Raw genomic sequence first — 13,844 nt, forward strand, 5'->3', positions numbered from 1 at the left:
AAGAGCTTTATAAAGATCCTTTATAAAACTAAAAATATTTGAACTTTTAAAGTGACTTTAAACAAACCGTGGATCAAAGTTAGTGACACAGGTATCACTCGATGAAACAAGATCTAAGTCAAAGATAATGGTTCGTTATCTTTGACTTACAATACAATTGTTGGATCAACATCTGCGAATAGGAGATGACAAATCACTCGAATATTTTTCCATTTTCTAAAACCTTCAAGGATTCCTTTGCAGCCTTTAGATGCAGTTATGATTGTATCGTCCTAATCGGTGTCTCTTACCTCTCTAAGGCATGAAAGCTCTTCAGGTATTATGGCAGAAAATAATACATTTCATCTATGTAACTCATGGACTTCGCCAAACAGCTGAAACAGTACAATTTTTTTTTTCTGAAATTAATGCTTGAATATTACAGCCAAAAAGTATATCTAAAGGCTCAAATCGTAAAGAGAAAGATCTGAATCCTAACAAACATTAATTGTAATAAAGTTATAACGAATTTTTAAAAATATTGTTCATTTAAAAGCAAAATCATTTACGATGTGTCTAGTAAGTATTCAAAAGTAGACTCTTTTTTTTTTTTTATTATTGTGATTCTTATCCGAAAAGAGTTGTATATCTATAGTACGAGTAGATAAGTAACCGTAGGTGTTATAATACTGTGTGTGTCAGTGCAATGTATTTGAATAATAAAACATTCATTAATTCATCATTAATTATTAAAATCAAAATTTAATAATATAAATTTTGGAAAATTTGACTTATAAAATATTAAACGATAATACACCAATATTTAAAAAAAAAAATTTGGTATACTAAAACTTTTAAACAATAACGGATGGCAATGCTGTAGCCAATGAAGTTTTAACTGAGGCTCGGCTATTGCCGTTACCCAGCCATGACTAGAGCTTTTAGCTCAATAACACGCCATCCACACAGATTTTCTTCATTCAGATGACGGGATAAAGAGTCAAGGACTCAGTCCATCTACCAGTTGTTTTAAGAAGTATTAACTCTACACATTTGGGAGAGTGACCCTTGGAGGGTAATGGATGACAATGCTGTAGCCAATGAAGTTCTAACTGAGCCATGATCAGAGCTTTAATAGCTCAACAACACCTTATCCCTACACTATCCTCTACAGATAACGGCGAAGATGAAAATCATTCTTGCTTCGCCCCTTTAAGCCAGCCCTTATAAGGATATAATCTAAACATTTGTTCCCGTGTGGTGGCCGGGATAAGAATAGCCCCAATCTAGCTCACCCATGTCTTACGAGGCGACTAAAATGGATATCTAGGGAGGGTAATGAATGGCAATACTGTAGCCAATGAAGTTCTAACTGAGGCTCAGCTTTTTGCTGTTACCCTCCTGCCATGATCAGAGCTTTATTTATATAGCTCAATAACACCCTATGCATACACTGTCCTCTACAGATAACGGGGAATATAAAAAGCATTCTTGCTTCGCCCATCTAGCCAGTCCTTTTAAGAATAATAATCTATACATTTATATTTTTCATACGAATTCGTTTCTACCTTGACAAATACATGTATTTGGCAAAGGATTTGGAATGGTTTGCAATTTGGAATGATTTCAGCTTCTGAAAATATAAATAACGAACAATTATAGCATTTAAACATTTTATTTTCACTTCTTCAAAAATACATTATGTGCGTTACCTTTTATTATTTCTAAAAGACAGAACCATTCTTTAAATTATCAAAATCGTAAGAGATGAGTTTTCTATTTCGATGGAATGTCCTACATTGGGAATGAGTTTGGATATAATCTATTTATATTACAGATCAACGCAGTCCGAAATTTAAAAAAAAAAAGAAAAAAAAAAGCAATGTCCCAGTCATGTTGCAAAACTATATATAAGAAAGGTACTTTTAAGGTTTATTATTATTATTATTATTATTATGCAATCCACTCTCCTAATGCAAATAGTAGCAAAGAATAGAATAGAATAAAATCTACCAAAACAGAATAGAAATCAACCGGAGTACGAGATTCATTGAGTTGATATGTAAGTAAATAAAATCTGTTCATAATAAAATAAACTGGACGAATATTGGAAATTAACGTACTTTGAATTGCAACAGAATAAAGAAGTTATCCAAAAATATCCTTAAAAGTAATTATCATATATTTTATCGTCACCTATTGTGTCGAATTGATTTACTATTACTGGTCAATATGCTTTCAATTAATTCAGCCAAATTTTTTTCACTAAACAAAAATAGGAACTGTAAGAAAAGTGTTATTGAAGCTCACAAGATGGCGCCACCAACAAAAGGAACTAAAAGATAAATAGGATGTGTAATTTAAACCATCCGATGTTATTGAAGTGGAATTTATTTTTGAAATTATGATTATTAATTCAAATTAATATACTATATATTTTTTACTTTGAAAACATACTACATAATCAACCTTATTTTGAATGGAACTGTCAATAAAAAAAATAATCATTGTCCGTAATATGGCAAAGTGTTTGGCTGCATAGTCTTATCTTAATAAGTTCTCATAGTTTATTATTATTTTTTATTATTCAGGTTAAGAAGATGGAGACACTTCATCTACAGAATGTGAATGAGGTCTTACACCATGATCTTCGACTGATTCCAGAACCGATACATGATGGGCTTCAATAGGTGACTCATAACTAGAGGAAGGTGTCGAAGATATTTTGCTGGAAGTGTAATGACTAGTTGAATTTGCGTGCAAAGATTGAGCAGAAGACAACGCCACCTCGTGACCAACTACACTTATGGGTTTCAGAGATGCTTGACCCGTGGGAAGTATTGTAAACTGTGTTTGGTGATTTGCTGAATGTATAGTTTGGGAGGTTCTTGGGAGATTGGCGTAAGAAGCATAAGCAGAAAATTCTTGCTTTACTGAAGTGTAACTAGAAGTGGGTAAAACAACAGTTTGTGGAGTCCTCTGAATACTCGATACTGTATACGAAGAGACATCTTTGGGCTGAATATAAGAAGTGGAAGACGAAGTGATTCCTGGAGATTGCCGAAGAAGTGTTCCAGATGATGCTGGAGTATACATGTAAAACGTATTCTGAGGTGGAAGTAACTGAGTTGCGGAAGGTTGAGTCTTGACGTACGAATCACCTGATGAGGAGAGCTCGCCTAGAAATATGCAAAACACGAACATTAATTGTCAATAATTATTTATTTTATAATGACAAATAAAAATTTTAAAAGTATAGCGCAAATACAATTTCAGTTACAAGTATACTTCAAAAATAGCAGTGTAGCCTCTTTAAATCAATACAAGTATATTGATTTAAACAATTAATATACAGGGATGGAGAATTAGACGTTTACTCATATGTTTTCATTGACTTTTTTTGAAATGTCTTTTTTCTAAAGTTCTTTCAAATGTGCAGCTTTAATTTTTTTATGCTGTTTCTTCTTCTGTTTTGTAAATTAAATTCTGAAGTAGTGCAGATAACTTGTATTCACCCACAGTGTATATATTTCACTTTTAAGTTTATTAAAATATTATCTGAAACTGTACATTTAATATTTGTATTTTATCGTTTTCTATTATCAAAATAATGATACACACAAAACGTCTTAAACTCGTCATTTTTAGCAACAGAAACAATCAAATTACAGTTTTTGTTAAACTGATAATCACAGATTGTTGTTCACATTTTACTCACCAGATGGTTCTGACTTGACGACTGCTGATCCACTCCATGTCGGACGAGACACCACTGTAGTTTCCTCGCTTTTGCCTTCAGACTTCGGTTTTCTTTTTCGTCTTTGGATATTTTCTTTTTTCATAGCCAGTGGACGATTGACCTACACGCATACACACCGAAAGAGTGCAGTTAGAAACTTACAATGCTATTCGATGAATTAGATGAATATGAATTTGTTTGTTTAAAACAGATATGACGTTGTTCCTCTCTGCACCAGAATATTATGCAATAGCGATAGTTCTACGCCCTTGCATAATACAATAATAATAATATTATTATTATTATATTCAGAGAAAGACCTTTCTATGCTGCAGTATTGCACATCCCACTTCTTAAAACAGCAACACCAATATAGAATAAGTATAACTTATGCACAAAAACAATAAATAAATTGTTTCGTTTTCGTTCATTGAAATCAACTGCATGATCAAACAAAGTTGTTTTTAAATATGAATCATTTATTACTTAAAGTGTTCATATTCTAAATCCTTGTCGTTATGGAAACACGATGAGATCCAAATACAAAATCTCATCTAGCCCATTGAACAAACACTTGCATTTGTTTAAATCCTATAGAAAGTTCTTTTAACGTGTGAGTTACAAGATCAAAGTGTTGATGAAAAAGTCTCAAAGTAATATTAGAGATAATTAACATTTTAATTCAACCAAGACGTAAAAGAAATTTAATATTCAAATTTGTTGACTTTAAATTTGGAACCTCCGTAGCTCCGTCAGTATAGACGAAGCCCTTTGGTCGGAAAGACCTGGGCTCGATTCTCGTAAGTGACGTGCGAAACCCTTATTTGGCCTCTTTCGACTAAAGATGAGTTAACTGGTCTCATACGGCGGTGGAGGGTTTTCATCCTTCAAAACAGGCAAACCGATCGTGAACACACACACACACACACACGGCTACAGTCATAAATATATTTACGGCAAGGAAAGCAACGGGAAACCACCTTGCTTCGTAATAGTATGGTAGCCACTCCCACCAGCCGTATGGCTGAGGGAATAGAATAGATAGAACTTTAAATTTGTTAATTCAAAAGATCTTGAAATGAGATATTCTTCATCGAACCCGTCCTTAGGAGACATTTCTCGAAATAAAGGTCGAAACCGGTCTGGGTAGTAACCTCTTCCCATAATGTATAACATCTCCTAGGAGATGTGTTTTTCATTACGGGAAAATAAGGACAGTGATCGGGCCTTAATCCACGTTTACTACGAGTTGCTCTGTCATGTGTAAGGTCAGCTTACGCTTATATCCCCGAAACTTTTATAGTGTCTATATTCGGCACGAAACTCTTGTAGTTTCTCTATTCGGCTAAGAAATAATGTTGGAATCAATATCCACTTAATTAGAATATTAGCATAAGATAACATGTGCTGTCCTAGTGCAGTTAACGGGGCTGACAAACTCACATAATTGAACACACACATATAGAACACTTAATATCATCTACATCCAGAAGGTTGACTATTATTTACTGTCTATTTATTGTTTATATCTGATTACTATTGTCTATTTCATAGATAAGATAGTGAGTACCTAATCGCTTCCATCTCATAGTTGGTATCCTATGTCTGTAGGTACAGTAGTATATGTGTTCAAGGGAGTTGGTTTGCCTGTATTGAAGGACGAAAAGCCTGAGTTTTCGGGAAAAAAAATTCCACCTTCGTATGAGACCGGCTAACTTACCATTTGACTGTAAACATTTGATCAAGGTTCCCCTTGTCATAGACTGGGTTCGAGATTCGAACCCAGATCTTTCCAAAGGGTTTGTCTATACCAAATGAGTTACTGATGTACACTTTTCTAATACACGTGGCCCATAAGTCATGAAGGGATTTAAACATTTATTTATTTTTATTTATTAATTATTTTTATTCTTTTTCATCTTGCCTACAGAACCTGGATATTTTTTTAAAAAACTAAAATAAAAAAAATACTTGATTTGATCAAATTTCTATATTTGTTTATGTTTGGCAAAATGCCTAGTTTCATATAGATTCTTAGAGATTTTGTTTTTCTTATTAATTTCGAGATAACTCTTTTCTGCGCGAAGAATGATGTTATTATAGTTAAAGACGTTTCTTGGAATTGCTTGCAATAATATTATTCGCTAATAATTGAGGCCATTTCAGACATAATTCAATCTATAATTCAGCACTATATATATATATACATATAGTGCTGAATTATAGATTATAAATAACATCTGCCATGGAGAGGCCCAAAAATAATTCTACTAAGTTACATTATTTCCCAGATATTAAATAACACGAAGAAGTAAAATCTCAGTTTTGGGAAAGTAAATGAACTTTTATTTAGTTCATTTACCTAATAACGGCTAACTGAGAATGCGCATATCATAAACGCACATCAAGAGATAACACAATAATCTAAAATATTAGCAGCACTTGACATCGAAATGCTGTTTAGACAGATAAATAGGAGGGTAGCAAATGGTCTTACATGTCTTTAAACCTGAAATCTCTGAGGTTCTTTTCAAAAGAGGCATGGTTTATTATTCAGAGAGAGAGAGAGAGCAGTTTTAGCTTATCGCTGTTTCTTATCTTTTTATATATCTCGTGATGATTTAGAATGGCGAATTATTCTTATATTTTGTCAATAATCGTAGAAGAAAATTTGTCAAATGGAATATGTACTCATATAAGGTTCTTCAAGTTCTTACCCCGTGTAATTTGAAGTACAAACCACAAGCGTTGCAAACGGGTTCTCCGACATTATTTCGTCTCCATAACGATGTGTTGGTCGTCTGACAATTTGAACAAAACAGTCCCACACGTCTGGATGCAGACTGCAAAGAGATAAACAGAATTTTAAAAAGAGTTAAGTGTAACAGGCCTATCAACATTATAAAAGATCCATATTTTGAAAAAATACTGACTATTAAAGCATGGGGAGATAAAATAAAATCTCTTCTCCCCACAAACGAAAACAAAATTTCGTAGTAGAAGTCACATTCATCAACATAGATGAATGTGAGTTAGACCGATCTCATACTGCTGTGACAGGTTTTTTCAATCCCCAAAACCGACAGCTGGTCAGAAGAATACTGTACATACCATTTACAGACATAACACGAGTACTTTGTTTTCATCGCTTTCGTGATGGTCGAAATCAGATAATCACAACAACAACAACAACTCGAATGTGGATCGTTTGAAAGTAACTGCATTAGCCTTACCACAACACCCTGCCTATTGATGACGAAACATATGACTTTACTACGTAAGCAAAACTTGCTGTTACTACGGAAACACACATGGAATTTCATGGAAATATTACTATCGCTATATATCTTATTTCTGAAAAACAGACCTTGTAGGGAATGTTCTAAATAAGTAATAAATGACCGAGGAAATCAGAGGAGCTATTAATTCTTCCAATTTTGATGTTTATAGTTCAAAAAAAGTCGATTTAAAGTGGATTTGTCTGCTTCTTTGGATTGTTTTTTTTTGTAGCGATATTTCTCTTATCGGGTATTAAAATAAAGCCACTCATAACTCCAGTTTCAATTTTTATAAAGGGAAAAAGCCTGCTGTTATTCAGTAAAAGCTTTGTCATCATATTTTTAATATAAATTCAACCTTCTCAAGTTATGCAAAAAATTGCACATTGAATGATTGTTTGAACATATCATGGCAGAAATGTAAAACAAATTATACCGATGCAAAAACACACCTCACGATTATAATCTAAGTAATATCAATGACTCAATCATTTTTTCATTCATTCTTTTTGTTTCCTGAAAAGTGTTTTTCTCTCTCTCACTGCATCCAACACACGCACATATACACACACACAGATGGAGTGCACAATAATTTTGTACATAATGTCTGTGGTGGTTCAAAGTTGAATAGGTTGTTGAACTTCGCTCAGTAGATGCAGCATATTATTGTACATCGTCACGTGAGTGCGCTTATAGTAGCACGAGCGTGTCGAAGATGTTAGCGAGTGTTTTTGATCTCTTTTTTAAAGCCGTAATTTCGACATTTTTGACGGAAATAACAATATTGACGTGCGACTTAATAACTTAAACATTTGCTCGATTACGTATCAAAAAAGAGTACATCTGAAAACTTTTTTTTCATGTATTTCAGCAAAAATTGTGTGTGTGTGTGTGTGGTAAAAATGAGTTTCTTCTTGAACAGCTAAAGATCGTCGTTGTAGTCTTTGGGAAAAACAATATGAAGGAGGCTGTTTGAAACAAGAGAGAGATAGACGGGATGGATGAGGTTGGGGGGGGGGTTACAGATTTATAAAGTGTCATTGTACAGGTGAGAAGTACTTTGGTGTGTTTGGACAGAAAAATACATTCAGTTTATTTGCAGACTGAAGAAGTAATGACTGAGATGATTTTGCACTAGGAATAGTTAGAAGTGTAAGAAGTTAGCCCCAAAGGGAGAAATTTCATATGTTTGGAAATCTGAAAGAAAGGGAAAGAAAAGTAAACATCTTTCTTGAGAGCAGTAAGAATACATGGATGTGTTTCAGTGCCGTTGAATTTGATGTTTGTCTCGTTCTGCTGATGAAGTAAGAAAGAGTTTAAGGCACTGGGTAAGGAAAATTCTTGAAGTTCCGTATGATTGAACAGTACAAAGTTTTGTTTAAGGAAGAAGATGAACGAGTTTATAGTATTCTTCTTCCTCCTCCTCAGGAGGAGGAAGGAGAATATTATGATCGCATATTCTGATTATCTCAAAACAAGCTCTGTTCCGAAATAATAGAGAAGCAAGTAAATTTAATATAACCACAACTAGTTTCGTCGGAATGTCGACTTCGTCAGGTGTGATAACATACAAAGCAAATAAAAGGCCATAAAAAACAATGCACCATTAAAACAACAACAGAGCATTACAACTGTAGTTATGTTTGAATTGAAGTCCGAGCTACAGTTCCATTGTTATGTACATGCGAGCGTATGACTTCACGAGTTCGCCAATAGCGAATAGCAGAGTTATGTGAGTCTGGCAGACTATAAGTGAGATTGCTGTTCGTGTGGGAAGAGTCAAGGATTATTTCTTTTGATTCCAGGATACGACGTTCTAATTCATCATAACATTTATGAATGCTGGATGTTGAATTCCAATCTATTTGATGTTGGCTGCCTTCATCGTTGAAGTTAAACTGACAACAAGACGTGGCTGGAGAGGGCGCTGGCTCTGGTTGTATTGTATGAGATGTCCTCTCACCACTATCCAACCCAAAAATTAGGCATCATATCCACTCTCTTTCATCGTGCCAGGTGCGTATTGTCAGACGAAGAAAAGCTCAAAAAGGAACTGAAACATCTTAAAAGGACCTTCAAAAATAATAGTTACTCTTACAAAAGTATTAATAAACTACTATACCACCGTCATCAAAACACTGTTGAGGCTTCAACCCCCCCCCCCAGTGCTTACATCTCCTTATTTTACATGAGTTCTCTCTTCCCTAAACTGGCAAGAATTTTGAAGTTCGATATCAAAACGTCTTTCTCTACTCTACCTTAACTCTCGTCAATTCTAAGCCACCCTAAAGAAAATCATCACCATCATCAGTTTCCAGGTGTCTGTGGGAAACCATATTACGGCCAAACTGAAAAGTCTATCTTTCTATGTCTCGAAGAACACTAGAGAGACATCTCATACAATAGAACGAGAGCCAGCGTCCTCTCCAGCCACGTCTTGTTCTCAGTTTAACTTCAATGATGAAGGCAGCCAACATCAAATAGATTGGAATTCAACATCCAGCATTCATAAATGTTATGATAAATTAGAACGTCTTATCCTGGAATCAAAAGAAATAATCCCTGACTCTTCCCACACGAACAGCAATCTCACTTATAGTCTGCCAGACTCACATAACTCTGCTATTCGCTATTGGCGAACTCGTGAAGTCATACGCTCGCATGTACATAACAATGGAACTGTAGCTCGGACTTCAATTCAAACATAACTACAGTTTTAATGCTCTGTTGTTGTTTTAATGGTGCAATGTTTTTTATGGCCTTTTATTTGCTTTGTATGTTATCACACCTGACGAAGTCGACATTCCGACGAAACTAGTTGTGTGGTTATATTAAACTTACTTGCTTCTCTATCATTTCGGAATTAAATCATTAAATAATATTTAACACACACACACCACACACACACACACACATGTATATATATATATATATATATATATTACGATCTCTGGAGTGAAGGAGATTGAAGAATCCAATACCCTTGGAGGGTAATGGATGGCAATGCTGTAGCTAATGAAGTTCTAACTGAGGCTCGGCTATTGCTATTACCCTCCTGCCATGATCAGAGCTTTAATAGCTTAATAACACCTTGTCCCTACACTGTCCTCTACAGATAACGGGGAAGATGAAAAGCATTATTGCTTCGCCCCTTTAAGCCAGTCCTTATAAGGACTATAAGGACTCTGGAGTGAAAGATTTTGAATGGAATTTATTAAAATTTGGGACTTACGAAATACAGTTGATTTGTCTACTTGATTCGATTTTGGTTTCAATGGAATTATTTTTATTGGCAGAAACGCTTCCAACTGACTTAAAAATTTCTCACTACCTGGATGCAACTTAATGGTCTTCGGTTTTTAGGATTACCGTTAAAATTTGATCTTTTCATTTGGAACAAATGAAAGTTAGTTTGGTCCAAATTGAAAAAAAAAGAAAAGAAAAGATGTCTACAGTATAAAACAATTCTTGCAATAATTGATTTTGCGCTGTGCGAAAGAAAAATAAGGTCTTTTATCATTATAGCAACAAAATCATTGCGACTATAAATGAAGTGTCATCTTATAAGAATGTCGTATTGCAATAATAAATTATTATAATTTTTACTATCATTTCCTGCTAGTGTATTAAATACTTCTCTAAACAATAAGACTTTTTGATATTGTGCTTCTGTTACAGTGACATAAACGTTGCAAGATGTCAAGAATGAAGTTTAGAAACAATAATACTGCAGAAACATAACTAAAAAAATAAATAAAATTGGTTAAGACATATGTCACATTCACTTAAATTTTCGATGACACTTTAAATGATTCAGTACTCCGCAATCCTAGTATAAACAGCAGTTGGGAGATTTTTTAAATGCATTTGTTCTATCTTGGTAATTGGATGTTTTAGTAACTATTGTCTCTATAGCTGATTTATACTGTAAATTGGATTTCAGGGTTCCCATCTAACACAAACAGCTTATTACGACCAAGTAACTTGGCTTGATTTTGATGAGGACAGAATTGTTAATCCTATTTGATTGCGTGTGTTCCCTGGTCGATTTGTCTGTTTCGAAAAGTAAAATACTTCAATCCCTGTATAAGAGATTATACAGGGATTGAATACTTGATAATAAACCTGCATTAAAATTTAATTAATGAAATAAAATGTGAAATTTTAACAAATTAAATGTATAGTTTAATCAATCATATATAAAACTTAGATCCGGAGTTTTAGAAGAATTAAAATTATTTTTATTTGTTAAATAAATAATGTTTTCATAAAACATCGGTTCAGATGCTATTTATTATTTTAAATAACGAAATAATTATTTTTATGAAAACACTTTTTCAAATAAGAATTACCCATAGACATCTAATCCCGTATTCAATTGATATCGAAAATTGTATTAATTACTTCATTTTCACATTATAAGAGTTTAAAATTTGAAAAATTGATATATAAAAATATCTTATAAAAAACTTTCAAGTTTAGTGATATTTGACGGAGTTATATATTTACATATTTCGGTTATAAACTAGGTGAATTTATTTCTGATAATTCTTAACTTTTATCTAGCAAACAACAAACCAGTCAGAAGAATTCATTGGCTCATATGCTTCAGTAATAATAATAATAACTATAACAACTTGAATAATCAATAAGTGTTTGAATGCATTTAATAAATATTTCTATTTTTAAATATAATAAAAAAACTGAATAATCAATTTTATTAATGTCTTCTGTACCAGCACAAAATTATTTACTCCCCCCCCACCTCGTCCTCCCTTTCTCTAGAAGTAATTCTCAAACTTTCCCATTGATTTCTGTCTAAACTCATTCATCGCATTTAGCACCCTTAATATCATCAAGTTGTGCATACAGCTAACCTTATATGGCTGAGTTAGATCGCACTGGGTCAAGATTACTACCTCTCCTGAAATTTTCTGTCTAAAAGCGAACCTACCAAAATAGCTTTATTCAGCAATAAAGCCAAGCACCTACAGTTATTTTTTTGCGATAAAAAAAATTGCTGGCAGTGATTCCTTTATCAAACTATGACCAACAAATATCTATTAATGTGAATCTCAATAGGAAACATAGCAGGATTTTTTTTTTTTATTTCTAATGTAATATTTCAATAGCATTATTATCGGCTCCCATGCAGTAGAAACGTTATCGAAGCTTACATCTTGACTTATATATCATCTTCTTCTTCAACTCATTAGTCTTTTAGGACAGATAGAGTCCCCTGATTAGGAGTCACGACGAATTGATGCAGCCAGCTTGTCACTGCTTTACTGAATCCAGTAAGGGAAAGTATTTTGGGGCTTTAGGGTTGTGTGTTCAAATCTCCAGTTTGGTTATGTCCAAATCTTTCCTAATTTTTCATTGTCGAAATATTTATATAATCAGTGTACGCCATCACTGATTAGGTATTTACTTTATTATCAACTTTTAAATAAAATATTAATCAAATATAAATGAAAACAAGTTAGAAAGTGTGAGCAACATTGTAGATATGCTAACCATATTAAGATATTACTTAACAACTGCTACTTGATAAACAAAAGACATTAAGATTACTGCGAGAAGATAAGTCCAGATTACGTTTATTGGATGCGATTAATATCCCGAGGAAGCAGTTAAATTACCGCCGTTCAACACTGAACTTATTCCGGCCACTAACGCAGTAAAAAACATAATAAAATAAAAATAAATGAAAAAAACTTGAAGGGAAAATTATTCGTTCATAGTGATAACCTTGTGAAACATGAGCATAATGAAATTAAAACTATAAATTACATTGAAATAACATTACCTCAATAAATGGCAATAATAATGATGACTAATATCATAAAAGGATAAAATAAATTTTAAAATCTGGCTTTAGTAAATCTATATGACGTTTATAACTAAATTCAAGACGACTTTTCAAGTTTGAAACAGTACTTTTTTTTCGTGAAGATATGCAGCGCCATCTAGTGCATTTCAAAGTTATTTATCGTCCTTCCAAGTACTTTTAGGCTATCATATACCATTATATAAGATATAATGATGTAAGACAAATATAAGATATAATGATGTAAGACAAATAAATAAATAATCAGTAAAGACAAATAGCTGTACAAGATCACAATGGCAAAATCGGTGATGTGTCCTTTAAAATTTAAAATAAAATTTAAAATAATTGTCCAGCTGAATTCTTTTATATAACATGAGTATTCATACTTAAAATGGGTTTAGCTGAGTTTGTAAGTAATTATATACAAAATAATTTCCCTTATGAATAAAACCCTTACAAACATACATACATTTTAAAATATAAATTTTAAATAATAAACAAATATATTTTAATCTCTTTCTCTGTTCATCTATCTTTCTGGTTTCTGTCCTTTGTATTTCAACATATTAGATGCGAGTGGATTACTCGTGAATACACATAAAAAATAAGCTAAATATGACTACCAAAAATAGACACCGTATTCATAGTAGGTTTAAGTTAGCTTACTAGTCTCTTGGTATTTTTGACAACGGGCCGATTCATTCCGTTCATCCTGTGATACAAACCACATGCATTGCACAAATAGTGTCCTGTCCCATCTCGCCGCCAGAGGGGAGTAGATATGGCACCACAGTTCACGCATTCTCGACTTTCTCCAGCTGTAAAGAATTCACCTTCTCCTAAAAAAACAAATAAATTAAATAAAACAAACGAAAACGAAAATAAATATTAAATAAATTTTAGCATATTAAAGAAAATCATGATATATTTATACATACCAATTTCTTTATTTGATATAGAATTAGGAGAGCTTTAAGCTACAAGATTATTCGATTGGGATCGAATAATCAACCGG

The 13,844-nt window shown here is 33.1% G+C and overlaps 1 protein-coding gene across 1 annotated transcript in view; it reads right to left on the reverse strand.

The window, feature by feature from the left end:
* Positions 1 to 2,545: 2,545 nt before the first annotated feature.
* The window catches only part of LOC150097488 (uncharacterized), a 52,987-nt gene continuing 41,688 nt past the window's right edge, over positions 2,546 to 13,844 (reverse strand). The window contains exons 3-6 of the mRNA XM_090406743.1: positions 13,496 to 13,668; positions 6,436 to 6,561; positions 3,698 to 3,839; positions 2,546 to 3,158 (exon numbers count right to left, since the gene is read on the reverse strand). Coding sequence (XP_090262869.1) covers positions 2,572 to 3,158; positions 3,698 to 3,839; positions 6,436 to 6,561; positions 13,496 to 13,668 — 1,028 coding nt within the window. The 3' untranslated portion in view covers positions 2,546 to 2,571. The remainder of the gene's footprint in view (positions 3,159 to 3,697; positions 3,840 to 6,435; positions 6,562 to 13,495; positions 13,669 to 13,844) is intronic.

This window comes from Typopeltis vanoorti, chromosome 17, assembly GCF_054136105.1.
Source record: "Typopeltis vanoorti isolate ZY-2024b chromosome 17, IOZ_Tvanoo_1.0, whole genome shotgun sequence".
Taxonomy (NCBI): Eukaryota; Metazoa; Arthropoda; class Arachnida; order Uropygi; family Thelyphonidae; genus Typopeltis; species Typopeltis vanoorti.